Here is a 21682-nt window from a genome sequence, read left to right as displayed (position 1 = left end):
CTACCTGACTGTTTTGCCGATCGCTACGCTACCATTGCATACAATCGATTAAAATTTAATGTAGACATAATCATGGATGATTGGCCTAACGAGCACCACTCATGACACCTACCAATTCTTTATTGTTATTTCTGCAAGTCGATTGAAACCCGATTTTGACTCAACTATAGTGTAGTGTAGAGAAAGGGCAGGAATTTTTCTGCTCTTCTTTCAATATGGATGATAGAGATCAATAGTCATGAACTAAATATTAATTATCAATAAATATCAGAGGAATGACTGTGTGCAAACATGCAAAAAATGTTAACAACAAAATCAAAACATTTGGGAGCAGTAAATTATTTTTGAATAGAATACAAACAAAACCAGTGTTTGGAACATGATTTGAAACAGCCCATGAATACAGATGGGTTTTTTGAGCTGTGTGTGAAAACAAAAACTTAATTCATAGCAAGTTTATGCAAGATATTATTGATGACACAATTTTCATATGAAATAAAGAGTCATTCTGACTATCAATCCTTTCCGCCAACACACTGGATGGTCTGTTTTATGCTTACATTGTATCCTCACAACAGGCTCTCTGAACAAACATTTGCAAACTGAACAAGTGACTTGGTTTAGTGCCACTGTTGAACTTTATTCCAGGTATGTAACAAACCTAGTAACTTCATCAGTGTTGTTCGAACCCATGATCAGTTTCTGGTGTGTCCAAGGGCCAACTGTGATGATTGGGACGCCCGTGCCACAACAAAGTATTTGAAAGTATCAAATGAAAATAATTGGGAAAGTCACAATCACAGATGCTTACTTTCACTGTAATACAGTTGACAAAATCAGAAGGTTGTTACTGTGATTTGAAACCCTACTTATCATAGCATGTCATGGTAGAATGAAGTTCTGAGCCAAACACAAAGCAACACTAATTAGATAAATATATACAAATTTTATTTACAAATGAAAGCACAGTCATTCTGTTTTTACAGTAGTTGTACAACATGTTGGTAATATATATTATGACCTATGACTGCCCATGTACACATACAAAATATTCACATTGCACAAAGTACTGATAGTGACTATATTACAATCAACTGAAAATATCAGGATATATGGTCTGCAATCATGCACCAGACATATCATTATCTCACTGTTACACTGGTTCAAACGCTATCATATTTAGCACAGAGCTGAAAATGGCATTTACAGCTTAATGATAACACAGTCTGGCTTGTATTTATCAAGTCTAGCAAATTCTGCATTCAACAAAAAACAATGTATGCGGGGCGGATCCAGAATTTCGGAGAATGGGGGTGCACATAAATCAGGAGGTCCAAAGGTTAGGGGGAAATGCTCCTCAGGGAAATTATGGGGGGGGAGGAAAGAGGGAGAGAGAGAGAGTAACTCTGCATTAAACCATAATAGTAGTGCTCGCTGATAACTGGTCACAGTATGAGTGTGTGAAGTGGAGTGAAACATCAGCAATATTCCAGCTGAACTGGCTACCCATGAATAATCAACACTGGACCCGACGAACTGTATTAAAGCTGATACACATATCCAGTCCATGTTTGCTACTAGTACCTGCTGTAGACTTATTACTACAGAATACAGAATTCATAAACATAAAATACAGTATTGATACCCATGAAGTCTGGTCCAGACTGGATTATTTACAGGCTACTGTAATATTGCTGGAATATTGTTGAGTGCAGTTTTAAACAACAAACAAAAATAAATATTTGTTCCATATTTATGAATACAATATTCTACATTTAAACTGCAAAATACAGTATTTGTAACTGCAATGTGTACAGAAATAGCATTTTCTGTATCCATAAAAATGAAACAAAATAATCTGCTGAATTCAGATTAATAACTGAAGTGCATATATCATGTGTAACTGTTGGTTGCTCTAATTAATAACTGGAATATCTGATGATACAGCATAAAGCAGCATTCACCCACTCACTCACTCACTATGACTGAGGTATACTTAATTCATAACACAAGTCTACAAGGTCATGCATAAATTACAAGATCAATACATTTCAAATCACATGATCAAAGGTCATATTCCAACATCATCTTAACATCATCTTAACATGTTACACTGTACAAGTACACACTATTGACGTAAGTATGATGCAAAATGACATGTCCTGTCCCTTATGACAAGCACAAACTCAAGTTTGGCACAAAAGATTTACTGGCAGCCTGACAAAGCAATACACCTTTGTATTGCCATAGGAGGCTCATCTGCACAAAGCTGTCTCAGCAATCAGAACTCAACTTCTTTCAGTGGCGGTACCACTGCTTTGTGCATGTAGGCCTGTGTTTACTGTTGGACATACAGCAACACAGTATCCCCATTCCACAGTTGATTCACAGCACTACAAATCTTCATCAATATAAGAATGATGTAAAGATGTATGGAAAGCTTACCAATGTGCTTACCGGTATTTACATAAATGTAATATGGTGTCTCCTCCGAAACTGGTGTTGTGATATGAAGAAATGAAAACTACTTCCAATAAAGATTTTGGTATATCACAACCTTTGTATCCTAGCAAGAACTGTATATGTATTGCCCTTTACGTCTAACCCATTGATCAGATACAAGAAATAATTAAATCTGCATTGTGCAAAATGACGAACATTGAAAACTTTGAGCACATATTCTATTGAAAAAGAATAATGTTTGTCTACAGAGACAGAACTGTCTGAAGTAGCAAGAAACTGTACAGTGAAGACCTAGTAAATATTCTCTAATTGTAACATTGTTTCCATTTTTGAACTATATTACTTGATTTGGAAGATGTCATAAAAGCATATCTTAGTCTTCATTGATAGGACCCTGCCCCTGGATGCTGAAAGTAACTCAAGTCTAAATAAAAACTGCTTAAATCTGTCATTTTCATCTGAAGATCCCAGAGCCTGCACACTGGAAACACTATCACATATACTATATACAAAATAAGTTGAATAACACCCTGGCTCTTTCACATTACTGTTGATAATTACATCATGACAGAATAATCATAGACTAATACAAAACAAACACACGTTTAACTTTTGAGTAGAAAATATCGCCCCTAACTTCAAACCCTCAGTTCTAATTTTGACAAAGTTGTTTTTGGACCTAAAGGTAAGTATTTGCATTCAATCCTAGGTTCATTCTGTCTGTAAGAAGTGTCTGTATGCTGTATACTCAGCAGTGACAGTGTGAGCCATAGTCAGTTTCTCGACTTTCTACATCACTGCTTTGTGATGGTTAAGTTGTAGCAGTGTAGTGATTCAGTGAAATATTGACTGCATTTCCCCATTGTGAGATGGCCTACAGTTGATCATATGGACAGACACAATGACATAACTTCTGTATGCTTACCTTTACCTTAATACACCTTGCACAAACACTGTCACAAGGAACTTTACCTTAATACACCTTGCACAAACACTGTCACAAGGAACTTTACCTTAATACACCTTGCACAAACACTGTCACAAGGAACTTTACCTTAATACACCTTGCACAAACACTGTCACAAGGAACTTTACCTTAATACACCTTGCACAAACACTGTCACAAGGAACTTTACCAAAATACACCTTGCACAAACACTGTCACAAGGAACTTTACCAAAATACACCTTGCACAAACACTGTCACAAGGAACTTTACCAAAATACACCTTGCACAAACACTGTCACAAGGAATTTATTTGAGAATTCAGGATGACTTGAAGATATGCTGTTGAGTACATGATTCTGAAAGTATTGCGATCGTTGAGTTCATGTGTTGGAACAGTTTCAAATCATAACAATAGCAGCAAATATGTGTTGCATGGTGTAGCTGATAATCATGAGACTGATATGAAAATAATAACTAAACATATCAATAACAATCATACATTCAATTAACGTTTCTTGCAGGATCCAGAACTAATAATGTACATCATTGCAATGTAGGGCAATATATTTGTAGAAAGTTACCTCTCAAGACATGAGCTTATGGTATGGTATCAAAACTAACTGATAGATGTGCATCATTTCACTCTCTCAACACTGCCAACTGCAACAGATAGCAACATTGATTTTCTTGATATTCATTTTCTCTGACCAATTCTGCTCAGTATGACATGACCACTGCTTGGCTCTCACCTACTCCACACTGTCAGCAGAATGTCCTACAGCCTGCACTGGAAATCACTGTCTCGGATTCAGTCAAGGCAGAATGGCATCACTGGATCTTACTGGCAATGCCATTAGAATGAACAAGTTCTGTTGAGTTGAGGTGCCCACTGCCAAGCTCCTGCTTCTGCCGGACATCAAACACTTCCTGTATTGCGTGGCGGAAACAGTGGAAGTTGTAGTCGATGATACCTGCAACAGGACCTGTGTCAAGGAAATACACTCACAAACTGTTTTACAATAGAAAACATGATGTTGGTTGGATTGTTGTTTAACGCCACGCTCAGCAATATTCCAGCAATATAGAGGCGGTCTGTAAATAATCGAGTCTGGACCAGACAATCCAGTGATCAGCATCATGAGCATTGATCTGAGATACGATGACATGTGTCAACCAAGTCAGCGAGCCTGACCACCTGATCCCGTCAGTCGCCTCTTATGACAAGCATGGGCTACTTATGACAAGCATGGGCTACTGAAGACCAATTCTATCCCGCATCTAAAAAACATAAGGCTGTGCTAATCTCTTTTCACAGACTTTTATCCATAAAACGTGTCATGTATTCACTTTCAGACTGTTTTACAATAGAAATCATAAGGCTCAACTCAGTTGTAATGAAGTCCATTTTGTTGGTATATCTACATCTGGTAATCTATCCTCACCTTGTCTCTCAAAGCTGTCCTCTCTGAGGATGCAGACCAGAGCTAGGTATCTGTTCACCTCTCTCAGATACAAGATGGTGTTGGTGTTCAGCTTAATGATGGCTGCGGACTGGTTGTCAAAGGCTCCATCGTCTCGAATACTGGAAGTAAAATGTTTACTCATCACCATGCTTGTAGAGAGTTAACACCGCTTTAAACAGTATTCCAGTTACATCACACTGTGTCACCTTAATCTGGAAGGAAACCACCAGTGATGCAGCTCTCAAATGCTTACCACTTTAGCATAACCCCCGAGCATGCTGATGGTGCTGACAAACCTAGAAACATAGCCTGGGTAAATCGGGGTTCAAACCCACAACCACAGTTGGCATGTCCAAGGGATACAACTCAGTGAGTGAGTGAGTATGGTTTAATGTCGCTTTTAGCAATATTCCAGCAACATCACGGCTGTGGACACCAGAAATGGGCTTAACACATTGTACCCATGTGGGGAATCGACCCCAGGCCTTCGGCGTGACAAGCGAACACTTTCACCACTAGGCTACCCCACTGCCCGGGATACAACTCAGAACAAAGAATTGCATCACCTTAGACAAAACAGGTTATAAAGAATTCCATAAATATTAACATAGCCTATTAAAATCTTGAAAGTAAGAGGACAAAAAGGACAAAAAGGAAAAAAAGTAGAAAAAATGATTAAAACAAAGTATAAGAAAGCTTCAAGGAAATCTATTAACATTTTCCATTTGTCAGTCAACAAGATCAATGAAGAATTGTTTGTGAATTTCCTGATACAAATAATAAATACACTACACTCTCATTTTACAGGGAGTCACTTAGCAAATACTGAAAGAGTAGTCATGGTAACAAACTTACCACCATCACGCACCATATCTTTTGTATTTTCTTCACATGCCATACAAAGATACAGTTGAAGTATTTAATGGACAAAAATGTTGAAAACATTTCACATACCATGCATTCTGGCATGGTGGTGGAAGCTGACAATGACATGACTGTGATTTCTCTACTTACACAAGGGGGTAGATACTTCCTTGTTAGTGAATCATTCATAAAATACTTCTTATCATGCTTATTGGTTAGTTTAATCACTCAAATGCCACTCAAATAAGTTAGTTTAACCATGCATGACTAAAATGACACACTGAAGGAATACTGAAGCAGTAAAAATCTAGAAGCCAAGCCTGTCTTAAAGAAATGGCATCATGAAAACACAGTCCATATACACTATCACACAGTCAGTGTGCGAAATAGCCACTAGCCCGCTAGCCCGTGGCTAGTAAACATCCAGTCGGGCCAGTAAATCTCCACAGTCACTGGCCAGGCTGGCTAGTGAATTTTCATGGGGTCAATTTTTAAATATATCACTCTATCGGACTTGTTAAGTTATAATACACTTTTAAATCATGCAAGATTATGGCCGGATAAATAATGGCATTTTCTCGTTTTGTTATCTTTTCCTTAATTTCTACATTTAAATTTGGGGCTAGTGAATTATTTTGTGGGCTAGTAACTTTCAGGCATAGTTAGCCCGACTCGCTGGCAAAATTTGGAAACTATTTCGTACACTGCACACAGTCCTAAGTTACCATACATTTCATGACGATCAATGGCAGGCCAGGTGTATTTTGAGGCAACACATTTTATCAGGATTACAATATATTTCCTTTAATGTCAGGTAACTGTAGACTCTCCAATTACTATATTACTATATACACATGCATATTAAAAAAGCTCAAGCATGCACAACTTGAACAATCTGACTTACTATGTCATAGATTATATATCATGTATATTTCCTATCTATCCCAGTGTCCATCATGCTTTTAACTATTAGGCTTATGTCAACACCAGGAAGGCAACAGCTGCATCAGTTCCTGCATAAGCCAGATAAGTATATGCATACATTGTTGTATCGGCAGGATTCCCGTAACCATGGTGATACAAGGGAGGGCACAAAAGCATTTAAGGCATACATGGTGTATATCGATAGGAGGCTCTGCTGAGGGAATATGGTTCCTTATTTCAAAACAATGTCTTTATGAGTGAGTGAGTGTAGTTTTACGCTGCACTCAGCAATATTCCAGCTAGATGGCGGCAGTCTGTAAATAATCGAGTCTGGACCAGACAATCCAGTTATCAAAAGCATGAGCATCGATCTGCACAATGGGGAACCGATGACATGTGTCAACCAAGTCAGTGAACCTGACCACCCGATCCCGTTAAGACAAGAATGGGTTACTGAAGATCAATATTCTAACCCGGACCTTCTCGGGGTCTCTTTATAATTAATCTTAACAGAAGTTGGATGATCTAATGAACTGAGCCACTGAAGACTTCAAGAAACGAAGTATATTTCCTTTCCACAGGATTGAATGTTATTTTATATCTTGGCCCAGGTGAATATTTTAAATTTATCTTTACCATTTGTTCTGGTTTTGTTACAAACTATAATTTCAAGTATGCCTGTGCAGGATTATGATCAGAACTGTCAAAATAACTACAAATTAAAGGGAAGGGTTTGTGGTCACTGTTTGCAATAGCATATTAAGGTTCAGTGCATTTAACACCCACTTAAATCATGAAGTTACTCAATCTGAACAGTTAAAGAGTCATAAGTTTCTTCATGACCAGAGGAAAATGATCTGGTCGTAATATGTGTCAAGATTTTCAACAACATTATTCTGTATGTGATTTAGTTGATGGTCCAATATATCACTGGTCTAGAGGTTTCCAACATACAGTCAAATCCCGATGAGTCGAATCGCTGGGGACCAAGTAATAAATTCGACTTATCGATGTATTCGAGACATAGGTATGTCTATGAGGGTAGAAAAAAAGATGATCCAGTCCTAATTCCTCCGCCTAAGCATTTGTTTATCTAATGATTTCCCTATCACTAATAGGGGCACCTTAACAGTTCCAGTCTGATTAGCACAGACAGTGATTTCCGTAAAATCACTAATCTGCCTTTTGAACTCACCCGTCAATGGCAGAAAGGTGTGAGCCGCGCTGGTTTGTTAATTGGATCAGTTTGCTACACCAATCAACTTCTCATTGACTGACTTCGGCTTATGTCTACAAGATTGCTGTTGTTTGAATCTCATGGGACCAAATTTCCTTCTCGAGTTATCGTGTGTATTTATGAGACGAATTTGTGTAACCGGTATTCAAATGATGACAACTATAACAGGGAATGGTCAGGACCGACAGGTACTTCGTGTTATGCATAATATTCGAGACACCGGCATTCGACTCATCGGAATTTGACTGTATATCTACAGTACACAAACAAAAACATGCAAGAATGCCTAGCTGCCTTGTGATACTGACTAGAATATTGTGCTCAACTATATACACTCTAATTTCCTAAAGACTAATTCTATCAAATATATTTTCACTGTATTGAAATAGGACACCTCAATTTACCTTCACCTTCGTATTATATGCAGTAATGCCAATACACTTATCTAAGTTTATATGCAGTAATGCCAATACACTTATCTAATTTCAAATGTGAATAGTGGTTGATATGTTACTGTGTTGCACACGACATGAGCAAGCAGGAAAGGCAGATTGGTGCTTTTTTGACCGTATTCAGCAAACTGTGAAGATTCATACAATTATATTGAGAAGCAAAATGTGAATTCTATTTAAAGGATTACCGAGACAGAACAATGTCTGTGACACTGAAACATAATACCATAAAAGAGTTAAAATACTAAGAGATCACGTAATAGTGTATTTATTACCTAGCCAGTATGGTATCCGTCACACTGAAATGTACAACACAGTAATGATTACAGCAACTCACGGACACAATGCATATAAACAGCAAGCATGCAGTTCCAGTCAGAGACAACCTGGAACAAATCTTCAACTCAAACTAATCAAATTAAGCCATTTGCTTGTGAGAGATTGTATAACAGAAACAATAAATCAGACATTAGTGTTTGCTCCAATGCTCAAAGATTTAGGGACATCCCATTACAGGCCATAACAGAAAGACCTTTCGTGAACTTTGACAGAATAATGAAATTACCTACAGGAAGTAGGCATCAGACAATCAGAAAGCATCTTTCTTTACCTTTTCGGCACAGTTTCAAAATGGCAACTTCCATTCCAGACTATGCATCGAAAATTCGTTTTTGAATTGAAATTTGAAATTTGAAAACTGAAAAACAGAACATTGTGGAATGTCAAGCCTGTCTGTCAGTTGTCTGAGATTGTAAGGCAGTACTTATCACAGTCTCTTCTGTAACATGTTATTCTAAAGAAGCTGCCGACAACACAAAACTGTCATTCAGAATGCTCTATATGAATCTTTTCTAGGTTGCATGATTATAGAATACATAAGGCATTAACTTTAACGATCTCAGTGACATTGTTTTGCTGAAAGGTCGTTCTGACGAGCCCTTATTTGGATGATCAATCTTTGTATAGCAGTAATCAAAGCAATCACATCTGCCTTGAATGAAGACACACACCATGCAACTTTCAAGATCAAAGCACAGAGCTGAAATGATACACCCAAGTCACGAGACATATCATGATCACGACATACCATGTTGTAGAGAAAGAGACCATAAACATGGCAAAACACTCAGTTTTCATGTGAAATGGATTAAAATTTTTATAAAATGCCTGTTTGACATTCAAACAACAATCTTTAACAATCACATTGATACTGGATTTCATCATGTTCATATGCTCAGCATGTTCAGAAAAGCCAAACATTGAGGCCATTCTATTTACTGTATCCTGTGCACAGAATGTTTAATACCAAAACCATTAAAGTGTGTAATATCATGATGCCCAAAGGAGTCATTTCAGCCTCATGCCCCTGACCAACAGTGCAGACCATCCCAACATGCTTTATCTTTTTACGACAAGTACGACATTACTTACCCGTATATACAGGACACATCAATGACGACATCAATCATATCACAACAGAGCTCATAGCACTGCATATCCACAGGAGAACTGTCTGTGGCTATGTAGATTTTACTGACAACATCAAACAGAAATGCCTTCTCTATGCCTGAGTTCTGCAAAGAAAAGAGTAAGAGACTGAATTCTGGTTCCATTTCAGTGCTTCTGACTGCTTGGGGTTCTCAGAGCGGCATAAAATCAATCACCTTCCAGGGCTCCAGATAATTTTTCAACATCAGGAGTAAGTACTCCTTATTTTTTCAATATAGGAGTACTGGAAAAACTTAGAGTGCATTTCGATTACAGAATGGAATTTAATGGAGTATCAGTAAGCTTCTGTTTCATTTCATATATGCACCACAACATTGCTTCTCTTGTGTAAACAGGTAGGAAAAACACTAAAACAAAAAAAATTCAGTCTATAAAGGATTCTAAGACCGTACACCATTGCTGTGGTGCGTATCTGCTACGTTTTCTAAATTATTTCCTACCCGTATCGTGCATATATTTTATCCATACATACGCCGATGCGGCTCTTATCTGGAGCCCTGCCTTCACATGGTTATCCAATTAATCATAAGATATGACACTAACACACTGAAGGTCGGACAATACCCTGTCTGTCCAGTGGTCATATCCACCTAGTTTGCAACTACAGTTGGACAAGTTTGGTTGGTTGGTTGGTTGGTTTGTTCTTTAACAGTGCACTCAGCAATATTTCAGCTATATGATGGCAGCCTGAAAATAATTGAGTCTGGACCAGACAATTCAGTGATCAACATCATGAGCATCAATCTACACAAATGGGATACAATGACATGTGCCAATCAAGTCAGCGAGCCTGACCACCTGAGCCCGTTAGTCGCCTCTTACAAGAAGCACGGGTTGCTGAAGACCAATTCTAACCTGGATCTTTGTCGCGACAGTTGGACAAGTGGTTCATGTGAAACAGCTAGACTTTCATAAAGAAAAGATCCACTGTATTTTCTCTAGTCCCAGACTAATGGCCTAGCTGCTGTGTCTATCCCTGTCCTGAGTGAATGTTGTTTTATATTTGGCAATATTCAAGCAATAGGAAAACAGCCTGTACTAATCTAGCCAGACAGACATGAGTTGACAGCATGACACAAACATTTGTGTTTCTTGTCAAATGTCACATTCAGCAATATTGCTGCAGCTGCAGTCCCTGTCATCAGGCTACAATGACATCACCGAGTCTGACCACCTCATCCATTGAGCTACCTCCAGCAACCAGCACAGGAGTGAGTTAGTTAGTGAGTGAGTGAGTTTAGTTTTACATCGCTTTTAGCAATATTCCAGCAATATCATGGCGGGGACACCAGAAATGGGCTTCACATATTGCACCCATGTGGGGATCGAACCCGGGTCTTGGTGTAACAAGCAAACGCTTTAGCCACTAGGCTACCCCACCGCCAGTCCCCACCAGTACAGGATACTGGGAAGCAAATCTTACCTGTCATTTTAACAATGTGACACAGATCATATATGTAACCATGGAAACCTATCCCTTTTATCTTTTCTTTCACAAGGCTAAGCTAATGAGAAAACATTCAGTCATGGATACAACAATGACATACTTACTGATATAAGAATATTAAGGAGGTTTTCTAACACTGGTAACTGAGGAATCAGTTTCTGTACAACTTTGCTGAATGCCTCAAATATTGAATGATCGTAGATACTTGTGAGATGAAAGCTGAAAGACAAAGAAACAATCAACACACTGTAGCACTAGAATTGAGTTTGTGCATGCTGTAATAAAATACAACACTTTTAAAGATTTCTGAAGACAACACACCTACTAGCACTAAGTGTTTGCCTGCACTCAATACTTTATCATGTTCATATCTATATCTTCATATGAGGTGTTGTCCACCGCATCTTCAGTCATCCATAGCCTCATCCATGGACTTATCAACGAGATACAGAACATCTGGTATTCTAATAAATATCTGATCAAAACTTCGTACTTTTAATAATGCTGACATCTTAAAAACTTGATTACGTTAATAAGTTGGGATTTACTGAGCATTAGCGTAAGTCAACTGAAGTGGTTTCACACACAAGGAATTAAACCCAGATGTTGTAAGACTTCAACCATTAGCGCAAGTCCACTGAAGTGGTTTCACACACAAGGAATTAAACCCAGATGTTGTAAGACTTCAACCATTAGCGCAAGTCCACTGAAGTGGTTTCACACACAAGGAATTGAACCCAGATGTTGTAAGACTTCAACCACTAGGCTACACACATCATCACATTGCCCACCTAAGATGAACACTTTCTAGCCCTGTGTCCTGCAGATCGTCTGATGCTCGCTGGTGGATGTCTCGCTGAGTCTCAATCTTGTGGTCATCAGACAGTCCATCAACTTTATGAATAAACACTTCAAACTTGATCTTGGGGTTGATCTTGTAGGCTCTGGACACTGTTGAGTGCAGCCTAGAGAGAGCCTCCATGTAGTCATCCTGCAAACCAGGGTTAACTCAACATCATCCATCTTCTCATTCCTGAAGCTCAACAGTCAATGAAATAACACTGCAAAAAGGGCTCCTGACCTTCGTGTCCTGAAGTATTTACTCACATGTTATCAACCATGTGAGGGTAGTTATGGGGCTATTTGGTATTCAAGACACTATAATAATAATAGTAGATTTGTATTGCGCTTTTCCATACTTGGATATTATGCTCAAAGCGTAAACATATTGCACTATCAATACACAGTGATATATGTGTAAGTTACAAAACTACAAGATTATGTAACACATCTTTGCATCATTCACTGTATTTCATGATGGCTGTATTCAGTCAGTAAGAAGAAAAAGTACTGTACAGGTGTGCACCCAAGCTGTGACAGCCACCCTGGGCAGTTACAAGCAACTCATCATCAGTAATTCCAATAATCAACCTAGTCTGTATTCAAGACACTATCAATACAACAGTGATATATGTGGATGTTACATCTTTGCATCATTCACTGTATTTCATGATTTCATGAATACATGATGGCTGTATTCAGTCAGTAAGAAGAAAAAGTACTGTACAGGTGTGCACACAAGCTGTGACAGCCACCCTGGGCAGTTACAAGCAACTCATCATCAGTAGTTCAAATAATCAACCTAGTCTGACCTCTGTGTCAAAATGATAGACTTCTTCACAGGTTGTTGTGCGAGCAACATTAGTCAGGAAGTTAAGTTAGTACAAAGTCCTAGTTCACCGTTTCCCTACCCAAGTACTACCTGTGAAAGTTCTGCAGAGTGCCCCCGATCTGATGTAGTTCATATGTAGGGGTTTGGGAGACACAGTGACCGAGTAGGTTAAACGTAAGCACTCACAGGCTTATATAAATATAGGGAAAAGGGTGAACAAGATGTCAGCCTGATGGAAAATAAACAAGTGTTTGCCACTGATATGGCAATGTCCCCCGCCGCTAAAGAATGGAATATCTATATTTACTACTTTTTATTTTGTGGTCACATACAAGATGCCTGAAATGACTGGTGTCTGCATAATCACCCAATGTAGGCTGTCAACATACTTGAAAACATTTGGTGCGATGTTTTATGAGATATCGCGTTTAAATAAGTTTGAAAAGTGTGGTGACCGTTAAGATAAGGTCAAGGTCACCCAAATTGACTGGTGTCTGCATAATCCCTTAATGTAGGCTGTCACCAAATTTCAAGACATTGGGTATAACAGTCAATGAGATATCGCGTTAACAAGAGTTAGAAAAGTGGTCAAAGTGTCGTGGTGACCTTGAAAATAAGGTAAAGGTCACCCAAATCGACTGGTGTCTGTGTAATCCCCTAATGTAGGTTATCACAAAATTTCAAGACATTGGGTACAACAGTTCATGAGATATCGTGTTAACAAGAATCGGGACGTATGTACGTACGGACGCCGCTGAATACATAGTCCCCCGTTCCGCGTTGCGGCTGGGGACAATAAAGTGTCCTCCTCCTGTGCTTGACCACAGGAGCACACTTTCTATTTTCCATGAAAATCATTGTAAATTAGACATGCACAATACAACATCAATTGAAAGACTTCCAGAAAGACGCCTAGGTACACTACTGACAAGCACTGATTCATCACAAGGAGTAGAAGCTATTCTGTCATGGAATCTCCCTCCCCTTCCCCCTCTCCTAGATAAACAGAATAGGATCAAGTGTTTAGTCAACAGCTCAAGAGCTGTGTCAATCAAGTAGGTTAATTGAAGTATCGTGGGATTACTGAAACGTACTTGAGCATCTATGACGAATATTAAAGCACCACATCCTCCAAAGATGTTCTCCGAATCAAATGTGGGATCAAAGAAGTCAATGTGACCGGGCAGATCCCAGATCTGGAACTGTACAAAGGAGCTGTTGGACACATCTGAAACAAGGACATGACAAACAAATCAGGGAAAATCATTGTCGAAGGTATTGTGCCAGATCTTCTACAACAGCAGATTATGGTCCCCGTTTTTGCCTTACAGCCACTCAGGTATCATGATACATGTCATCAGACTGACTTTCACACTATAGTACTGTCGGAAAAAGAAAAAAAAACGTTTTTTAGCTGTTACTCTGTATCCCTACAATTGCAAATAGCATATGTCGAAATAACCCACATCGGCCTAACTGGGATGGCGTTCAGTGGGATGCGTAATAGGATACCCAGAAAAGCACGTTTACTCATAAAATTGGGCAAAACTTAGAAAAAATACGAATAGCTGCTTAAAACAATAGATCAGACTATAGATGGCAATAAGGTCGCTCGGCCAGGTATGATGACGGACCGTCGACACACCGAGCATGAAATGCATGTGCTGCCTACAGGCACAAGGGGTCATCTCAAAGATTTTCAATGCGTTTTCTTGTGTGTTGAATATGTCTCAAATATTGATTAACATCTAACGTGTCTTTTTTTCATAAAGTTTATGTTGAGATATGTAAAACAGTATGATGCCCATAGAAAGGCTTAAATCAGCCATCGTATTAAATGTCTCAAAATATATAGGTAGCATGGCCACCCGAAGATCGACAGGACTGGATATTATTTGTAAATTGTTACTTCCCCAGTTTAATTCCCTTAAAGGATTATCTTATCTTAGCTGATATCTCTATCCCCCAGCCCGACCCCAACAATCGTCTGCGACATCCGACCTCGTTTTGCTTTTGAGACGACCCCCCATGTCTGTTTGTTTTTATAGTGGTAGTGAGACTCCATAGTAGCTACTTCCTTAAGAGTTTCACAAGTAAAAATATTACTGTGTACGTCAGCTATCATTTCTAATGAAGCTAAGTCTAATTTCAAAATGACTAAAAAAAATCATTTGTAATACAATATCATCGCACACTAATTTGCATAAAGCCAAGGTCTGTTCCAAATAAGTCGACTTGTTCATTTCTGCACTAATCTCTCCTCAGTAAAGTCCCTTTTTGACGTTTCCTATCTCCCTACCACCGACTGTAGTTAGGCCAAACTTAGTTGTACAGATATTTCACACTTTCACATATTAACTACATAAATTGTGAAGTCAGTTTTCTAAGAATTAAACACGTTTTCAGGCCCTGACAACTTCTAAGATATGTTCCATTTTCAAGTGTTGCAAAGACTAAAACATTAGTTCCAAAATCGTTTCTGTTCGATTATGAGAAAATGTGATCGATTGCTTGGTCGTTTGGTCACTGCGACCAATCTTCGATTATTTCAATTAATCGGAACACCACTAGACAACACCAGTATTCAGTATAGACCTCAGTATTCTCTGCTATGCTAAAGCAGTGTTGTGACAACATCCTATCTGAAACTCACCATCTTTGACAATCTTGTTGGTACTTTCCAGAAACAATGTTTCATTGGGGGACACTTTGTGAAAGACAACTTTCTGAATGGAAGACTTGCCGCTCCTGCAGTGACAATCAAAATATAACCATGTGAAACACAAAGTCAGTCAGCTAGTTGTGTCTACATATTGCCAATTATACTACAAGACATCACATGCTGAAAATATAGTGATTAAAATAAACAAAGATTATAGGCATGATAAGCATGTTTATATACCAAAATATATCATTAACATGATTAATACCAGGATGTCCTCATTTTCAAGGCATTAGATTAATGTTGTATTTTCATTTAAGATGTTATGCCATTAATTCCATTGCATGCAAACAATCCAGTGTTTTTATCTTTGATCTGTGAGATTCAAATTTGGACAGGAAGTCAGTGCAGACTTAGGATTTCACTTAGAACATATAGATATAATATAAGAAGTTCAAATCCATAATCAACTCTCTCCAGTGTTACTACCAGCTGTGAAACCTGTACACAATGTACTCCTTTATAGTTCACTTTTGTGAATTTTTTTTAGACCAGACCAATTTTATTTCTTTTTTTATGGATCCGCCGGTCATATTTTGTCAAGAATAAGAATAAAATAAAAGTTAACTTTCCCCAATCCAAAAATTAAATCCTAATGTTAATGTGATATATGTAAAATACTCTTGAAATCATTGTGAAACCTGAACGCACTCAACTTATTTTTAGTTGATATAAACAAACCAAAAGAGTTAACATGGAAACTTATGTTTTTTTGGTTTGACTGGTGATTTTTTCCCCCTCCTGCCTTTAGGTTTTCTGATGACAAAAATCCGTAAAACAGAAATAAAATTGGTCTGGCCTTAGGTAGAAATGTCAACATGGCAAGTACAGATCACAGGCCCTTTCAAATTTGTTGATGCTGGTAGACATTGTAGATGTCACATGTTACGTGTCACTTGATACGTGCAACAGATGATTACAACAAAAAAGGTAGATTCAGCTAACAAATCAATAACAATATTAACATCCATACTGTGACATTTACCCAGTATTTCAAGGAGTTATATAAATTGTATAAGCCTGTCAAGGAGACCAAAATGGTCAACACAATGAGTTACAAAACATTATGAAATGTCTGTGGTAAGTTTCCTTAAAAATGTTTCAAGACTTTGTTTTCAATCCACTTGACCCTAAAAAAAGAACATTGATAATTTTGTCAGCTTCTTGTTTCTGATCTTGCTCTTGAAAGATGTCACATGTGGTTGAGTGTGGTAATGTTGGCATAGGTTAAGCCTATCAGAAAATACTTTTTCACCCTGCTGGGGAATTATCTCAGTGAAAGTAACAGAACAATCGGACCGTCTTCATCATACTGATGCTTCTTTAATTTAAAATTAAAATGTATTTCCATGGTTCATTTGTAGACACTGTTACTTTGAACTGAGTAAATATTCAGAGGGAGAAAGATTCTCCAAAAATATGGGTTTTTGAAGACCAATTCTAACCTGATCTTCACACGTCTCTTGAAACATTGTGCCAGTGCAGCGAATCAAACATTCAGAATGACTTTCAGCAAGTTTACATGGTCAACCAAAAGAAAACAACTGATCCTACCTTCGCAGTCCCATCAATAATATCCTTGGTTTTTCTTCCGCTGCTGCCGCCACACCATCAACTTCATTTTCATCTGGTCCATACCCGAAACCCTTTGGGAATGACCCAACAAAGTTTCCTGCTGTATCGTCGTCAGCATAAGACTAGAAGAGAACATTGAGAGCACTAAACATTATCAGATATCAAATACAGACTGTTTTTAAACTGCTTTGCTTTTTACAATTCTGAAAGTAACAATAAAGGCAAGATATTTTATTGATGACTACTTCTGTATTTTGTTCGGATGCCATCTATAGACAATAAGGGAAATAAGAAGTTGTCTTCCATAAAATGTCAGTTTCAGAATTAGTCATGATAGAAAGCAGTTCACCTCATGACCCATGTTTTATCAATAAATAAATAAACGAATGAACGATTTAGAGAGTGCCTTGATAAATAAAACTATAGTACTCAGCAGTAAGCCTCAGGATGCATGATGTGCTCTTCACAGTAATCACTTAACCATGTTTCAATGAAGGCACCATTTCCAAAACTCTCAACAAAATAAAAAAGACCAGTGTACAGCACATAGCCCCACCACAAATGTTTCACAAACTTTTAGTCACTGGTGTTCATTGATCAAATACAAACTACAGGTGACCAAGAAAGTCAGATTTATCAAAGATTGGCAGGCACATTTAGTAAAAAATCATGATAAAACTAGCTTGTTTAGTGTTTACACGTTCAAAAATGTTCTGAGAAATAAGGAAATGTTCTATTCCAGTTCACTGATATGTAAATGCTTAAATTGTTAGAAATGGAGTCAGAAACAGTGCATTCTTGTGATCTGCTTTTTATTATCATTCATTTCTCATCATGTCAACAGACAATGACCTTCCTAAAAGATCTGAGAATACAAGGTTGTGGATTCCCTGATTTGCCACTGCCTGTTTGATTTCCAGGTATGTTACTTGTGAAATGGTATCAAATTTGGAATATTATGTTGCTATTTCTTGACAAGCCTCCATCTGCCAGACTTTTAGGAGTGAATGAGTTGGGTTTCACGCCGCTTTCAGCAATATTCCAAGAATATCACGTTGGGGAGCCCAGATTTTTGGGTTTCACTCAAGTTTCCTATAGTACACTTAATAATGCTGAACGGGTTGTTGTTGGCACGGGTTATAGCTGAAACGGCCCCAAGTCGAAACGGCCCCAAATTGGCTAAAACGGCCCCAAATGTTTTGGCTGAAATGGCCCCATGACTAAACGGCCCCAAGTTAAAACAGCCCCATATTTGCCAAAATGGCCCCAAAATAATCAGTTTTATTTCAATGTGTGTCCTTAGTCATAAATGATAGATCAAAATGCATATTTTTCAATTACTTATTAAATTAATTAACTTTGACATTTTCATCATGATTTTCTTCTGTTTAAATGGCCATGAGGCCAATAATACATGTGGAAGCTATGAATCAAACGAACTGAATAATGTACAGATCGTCTAACAATATACACTAGAATTTAAGTTTGACAAATAAAACATTAGATTTCAGAATCAGAATTCAAATTGTTAAAAAAACATCCATACCATGAAGTCACACATACAGTCATTAAAATAACATTGAAGTAGCAGTTTCTCTGTTGAGTGAATCCTGACAGCGCTGGTGTTTTGACAAACATTAGCAATAGTACATAAATGAATATAATAAAATATGTCTATGAACTCAAGACTATGGCATAGTGTTCTCCGTGTCAATGATATACAGTATTTATTGATGGGGATAGATGGTTACTGTACATTCACAATGACACAACGCTGTGTGGTTTTGCAATAAGACCGTCGGAAAAACATGCTCTAAAATCCATGCAACTACAAGGACAGTTACTTCAAGCGTAAACATTCAAAGCAATGTACAGTTTCAACACAACTCCATATGAAATGTACAGTTTGAATTTTCGGCGATAACTGAAAAATACTGGACATAAAAGCCTAAACTCTAAATGAAGACCTAAAACCACTATTTCTAAGAAAAAAGTCGTGTTTGCTGATGAGGTTGTCATATTTCGTGTTGAAACGATCATTTTCCGCGATTCTTGATTCGACACTCAGGAGGGTGTCCTCGCTTAACACACAATTGCAATAAATAGAGAGGGTGTCAAGCAATTACAGAGAGAACCATTGGAAGTTTCTTGTCTGTGTCGTTATTCTATTTAATACCCATTATGTAACTTCATATTACACTAAAATTGAAAACAAATACATGGTCAAGCACGTTAATGGTACTGCTGTGTGTGCCGCAAGGAGTGTATTGTTAGGACTTTTTTCTGTTTTCAATATATGTTATAGTCAATGTAAATGCTCCAATATATTTCACGTCTTTTTTTGGCAATTGTAAGGGGTCATTTCAAGCAATCTCTGGCTGTTTTCACTTAGCAACATCGGGGCCGTTTTGCACAGGGTCCGTTTTAGCCAATTTGGGGCCGTTTTAGCCAAGCAAAATTGGGGCCGTTATGCAATGGGGCCGTTTTAGCCTGATCCCGTTGGCACGGGTACTACAGGTATTTATCATAGCCAAAATCAGCTTATAGAAATGTACCCTAGAACTAGTCAATCCTAGAACTAGTCATTTCCGCATTGAATCAGAACTATCATGCTGTTGTATGAGACAAATATCTTGCGATGCACATTACCACTCACAATCAGCTGAATTGGAATAACCACATATGGTTTCGGTTTGGGGCTGAGGAATATGGACTTGTTGGTTGTTTAGAGTATCGGGTACGTGTCTGGATTTTGAGTATGTTTAGGATACATTTCTGTACATGTATACAAAAACATAATTTGGGTACATATTTGTAGCATACTGGTGCCAACAATGACCCCTTCAGCCCTAATAACAACATGTATCCACAAACACAATTCAGAAACTACAAATCTAATTGAACTGTTTTCAGTGAATACTATATGCTGTACTAAATTGTACTGATAGCTTATATATTAAATATCCATATGAGCAATATAAACCTTGCACCAGATAAAAGAGATCGGAATTTTGTTGATATATGATAATGTTAAGTTGTCAAACTTAATTATACGTTATATTTAAATTCATAATTAATTATTAATGCATCACTTAACTGTCAACTGTTCATCTGTGGACTTAAAGACGTTTCACAAACATTGCAATAGTAGACTCTGCTCTGCCACTTCGTGACTGAAGGACTGAACAACACCAACATGGACAAGGTGTGTAACTTAGTGTCTTACTTATATGGAGCGGTCAGTCCAATATATCAGTCAGAACAGTGTCTAAACACTCGACCTGATCGCATGATGTGTAAACAACACAGATGCGTCACAAGACTGGTTAATGGAACCACACTGTGTCACTCGATCCAAAATAAACTTGTCGCGTGACCATATCAGGTGCTTGGAAACAACAATACCAAACAGCTAAAACAATTAATTAATTGATTGTGTATCTAATGCCAAATACACCCCCTGTCAGGCAAACAAACACCACTGCTGTCAGTGCTTGCTATCATAGAAAGGACCTAAAAACACATCACTGACATTCTCCTATCCTTACCATCGTTCGCCATTAACAATATCATGTGACTTTTCTGTACTCTCTAAACTAAAGGCAACGCCTAAAAGTATCACCAAATGCTCATATAATAAATAATTTTGTACACAATAACACTTGTCACTTTATACCCAACATGTTGTGAATAAATGGTTTAACATCTCTGAAAATGACACTTTGAAGCGTTTAAACATATAAATCATTCTATTTAGAGAGTATTTTAAGGCTCAGCCTGGCATTGTTCACTTCGTTCTCGCTTAACGATGTAATAATATAAATCGCGGGCCCCATTCCGAGTCTTGGCGAGATTCTTAAACAATTATTCAACGAGGAACAGTTCTCTGTTTCAGAGCTGCGAATATATTATTTTCCCTTCTCTTTATTTTTATTTGTTAACGATTCACTTTGTATTGTACCAACCCTGATATCATTTTGCATAGATCTATGGAGCGTGAACACAATAGAGAATACTAAACGATGTCCCGTGTAATACCATATTTATGAAACGAGTGAATGGTTTGGTATCTAACGAGCGAAAGCGAGTTAGATACCAATACCATTTACGAGTTTCATAAATATGGTATTACACGGGACATAGTTTAGTATTTTATTTATTACTCACCCAACATTAGCAAAATAATATCGAGCGAAGTACTTCTTTCCTAAGAATTCAAGGAGTATGATGACTGTCAGCTTTCCACGAGTCAAGCAAGGTCTAATACCATTAGCATTATGACGTCATAACTGTAAACCACCTTGACGTCATACGTACGGCATCACGCGATGTTATTACACAATGCAGCTAACATCACCGGTGGAAACATTACGTTTATGTTTTACTACGGTTAAAATGTCTAATAA

General features: G+C 37.8%; 1 protein-coding gene and 1 long non-coding RNA gene across 6 annotated transcripts; one reads left to right on the top strand and one right to left on the bottom strand.

Annotated features, from left to right (window-relative positions):
* Positions 1 to 926: 926 nt before the first annotated feature.
* On the bottom strand, positions 927 to 20858 carry LOC124286234 (ras-related GTP-binding protein C-like). 5 transcript variants are annotated; one of them, XM_046722574.1, is made up of 11 exons: positions 20825 to 20858; positions 17256 to 17398; positions 15633 to 15727; positions 14074 to 14207; positions 12099 to 12298; positions 11412 to 11526; positions 9783 to 9925; positions 8627 to 8650; positions 4854 to 4993; positions 3554 to 4394; positions 927 to 3388 (listed from the first exon to the last, which is right to left on the bottom strand). In XM_046722574.1, exons 1-10 carry the CDS (start codon positions 20825 to 20827, stop codon positions 4240 to 4242), a joined length of 1152 nt encoding a protein of 383 aa, XP_046578530.1. In that variant the 5' UTR covers positions 20828 to 20858; the 3' UTR covers positions 927 to 3388; positions 3554 to 4239. The 5 variants fall into 5 exon arrangements, with proteins under 5 accessions (XP_046578530.1, XP_046578532.1, XP_046578531.1 ...); XM_046722576.1 differs by having other exon boundaries at positions 3554 to 4382; XM_046722575.1 differs by lacking the exon at positions 8627 to 8650 and adding an exon at positions 8540 to 8563.
* On the top strand, positions 13290 to 16280 carry LOC124286235. The gene is made up of 3 exons (XR_006900992.1): positions 13290 to 13302; positions 15245 to 15248; positions 16192 to 16280. It is a non-coding gene; the product is annotated as an uncharacterized LOC124286235 (long non-coding RNA).
* Positions 20859 to 21682: the final 824 nt, after the last annotated feature.

Source organism: Haliotis rubra, unplaced genomic scaffold (assembly GCF_003918875.1).
Source record: "Haliotis rubra isolate DU_JTF1 unplaced genomic scaffold, ASM391887v1 Scf38, whole genome shotgun sequence".
Lineage (NCBI taxonomy): Eukaryota > Metazoa > Mollusca > Gastropoda > Lepetellida > Haliotidae > Haliotis > Haliotis rubra.
The sequence above is the reverse complement of the archived record's forward strand: the minus strand, read 5'-3'. Positions and strand labels throughout refer to the sequence as shown.

Bases quoted from the DNA above. Each gene is read 5' to 3' on its own strand.
- LOC124286234 (XM_046722574.1), bottom strand. The intron at 11,527-12,098 runs GTGGGCAATGTG...TTTGTCTTTCAG, and splicing joins CTAGAAAGTGTTCATCTTAG to CTTTCATCTCACAAGTATCT. The intron at 4,994-8,626 runs GTAATAAATACA...TTTTACTTCCAG, and splicing joins ACGGATACCATACTGGCTAG to TATTCGAGACGATGGAGCCT.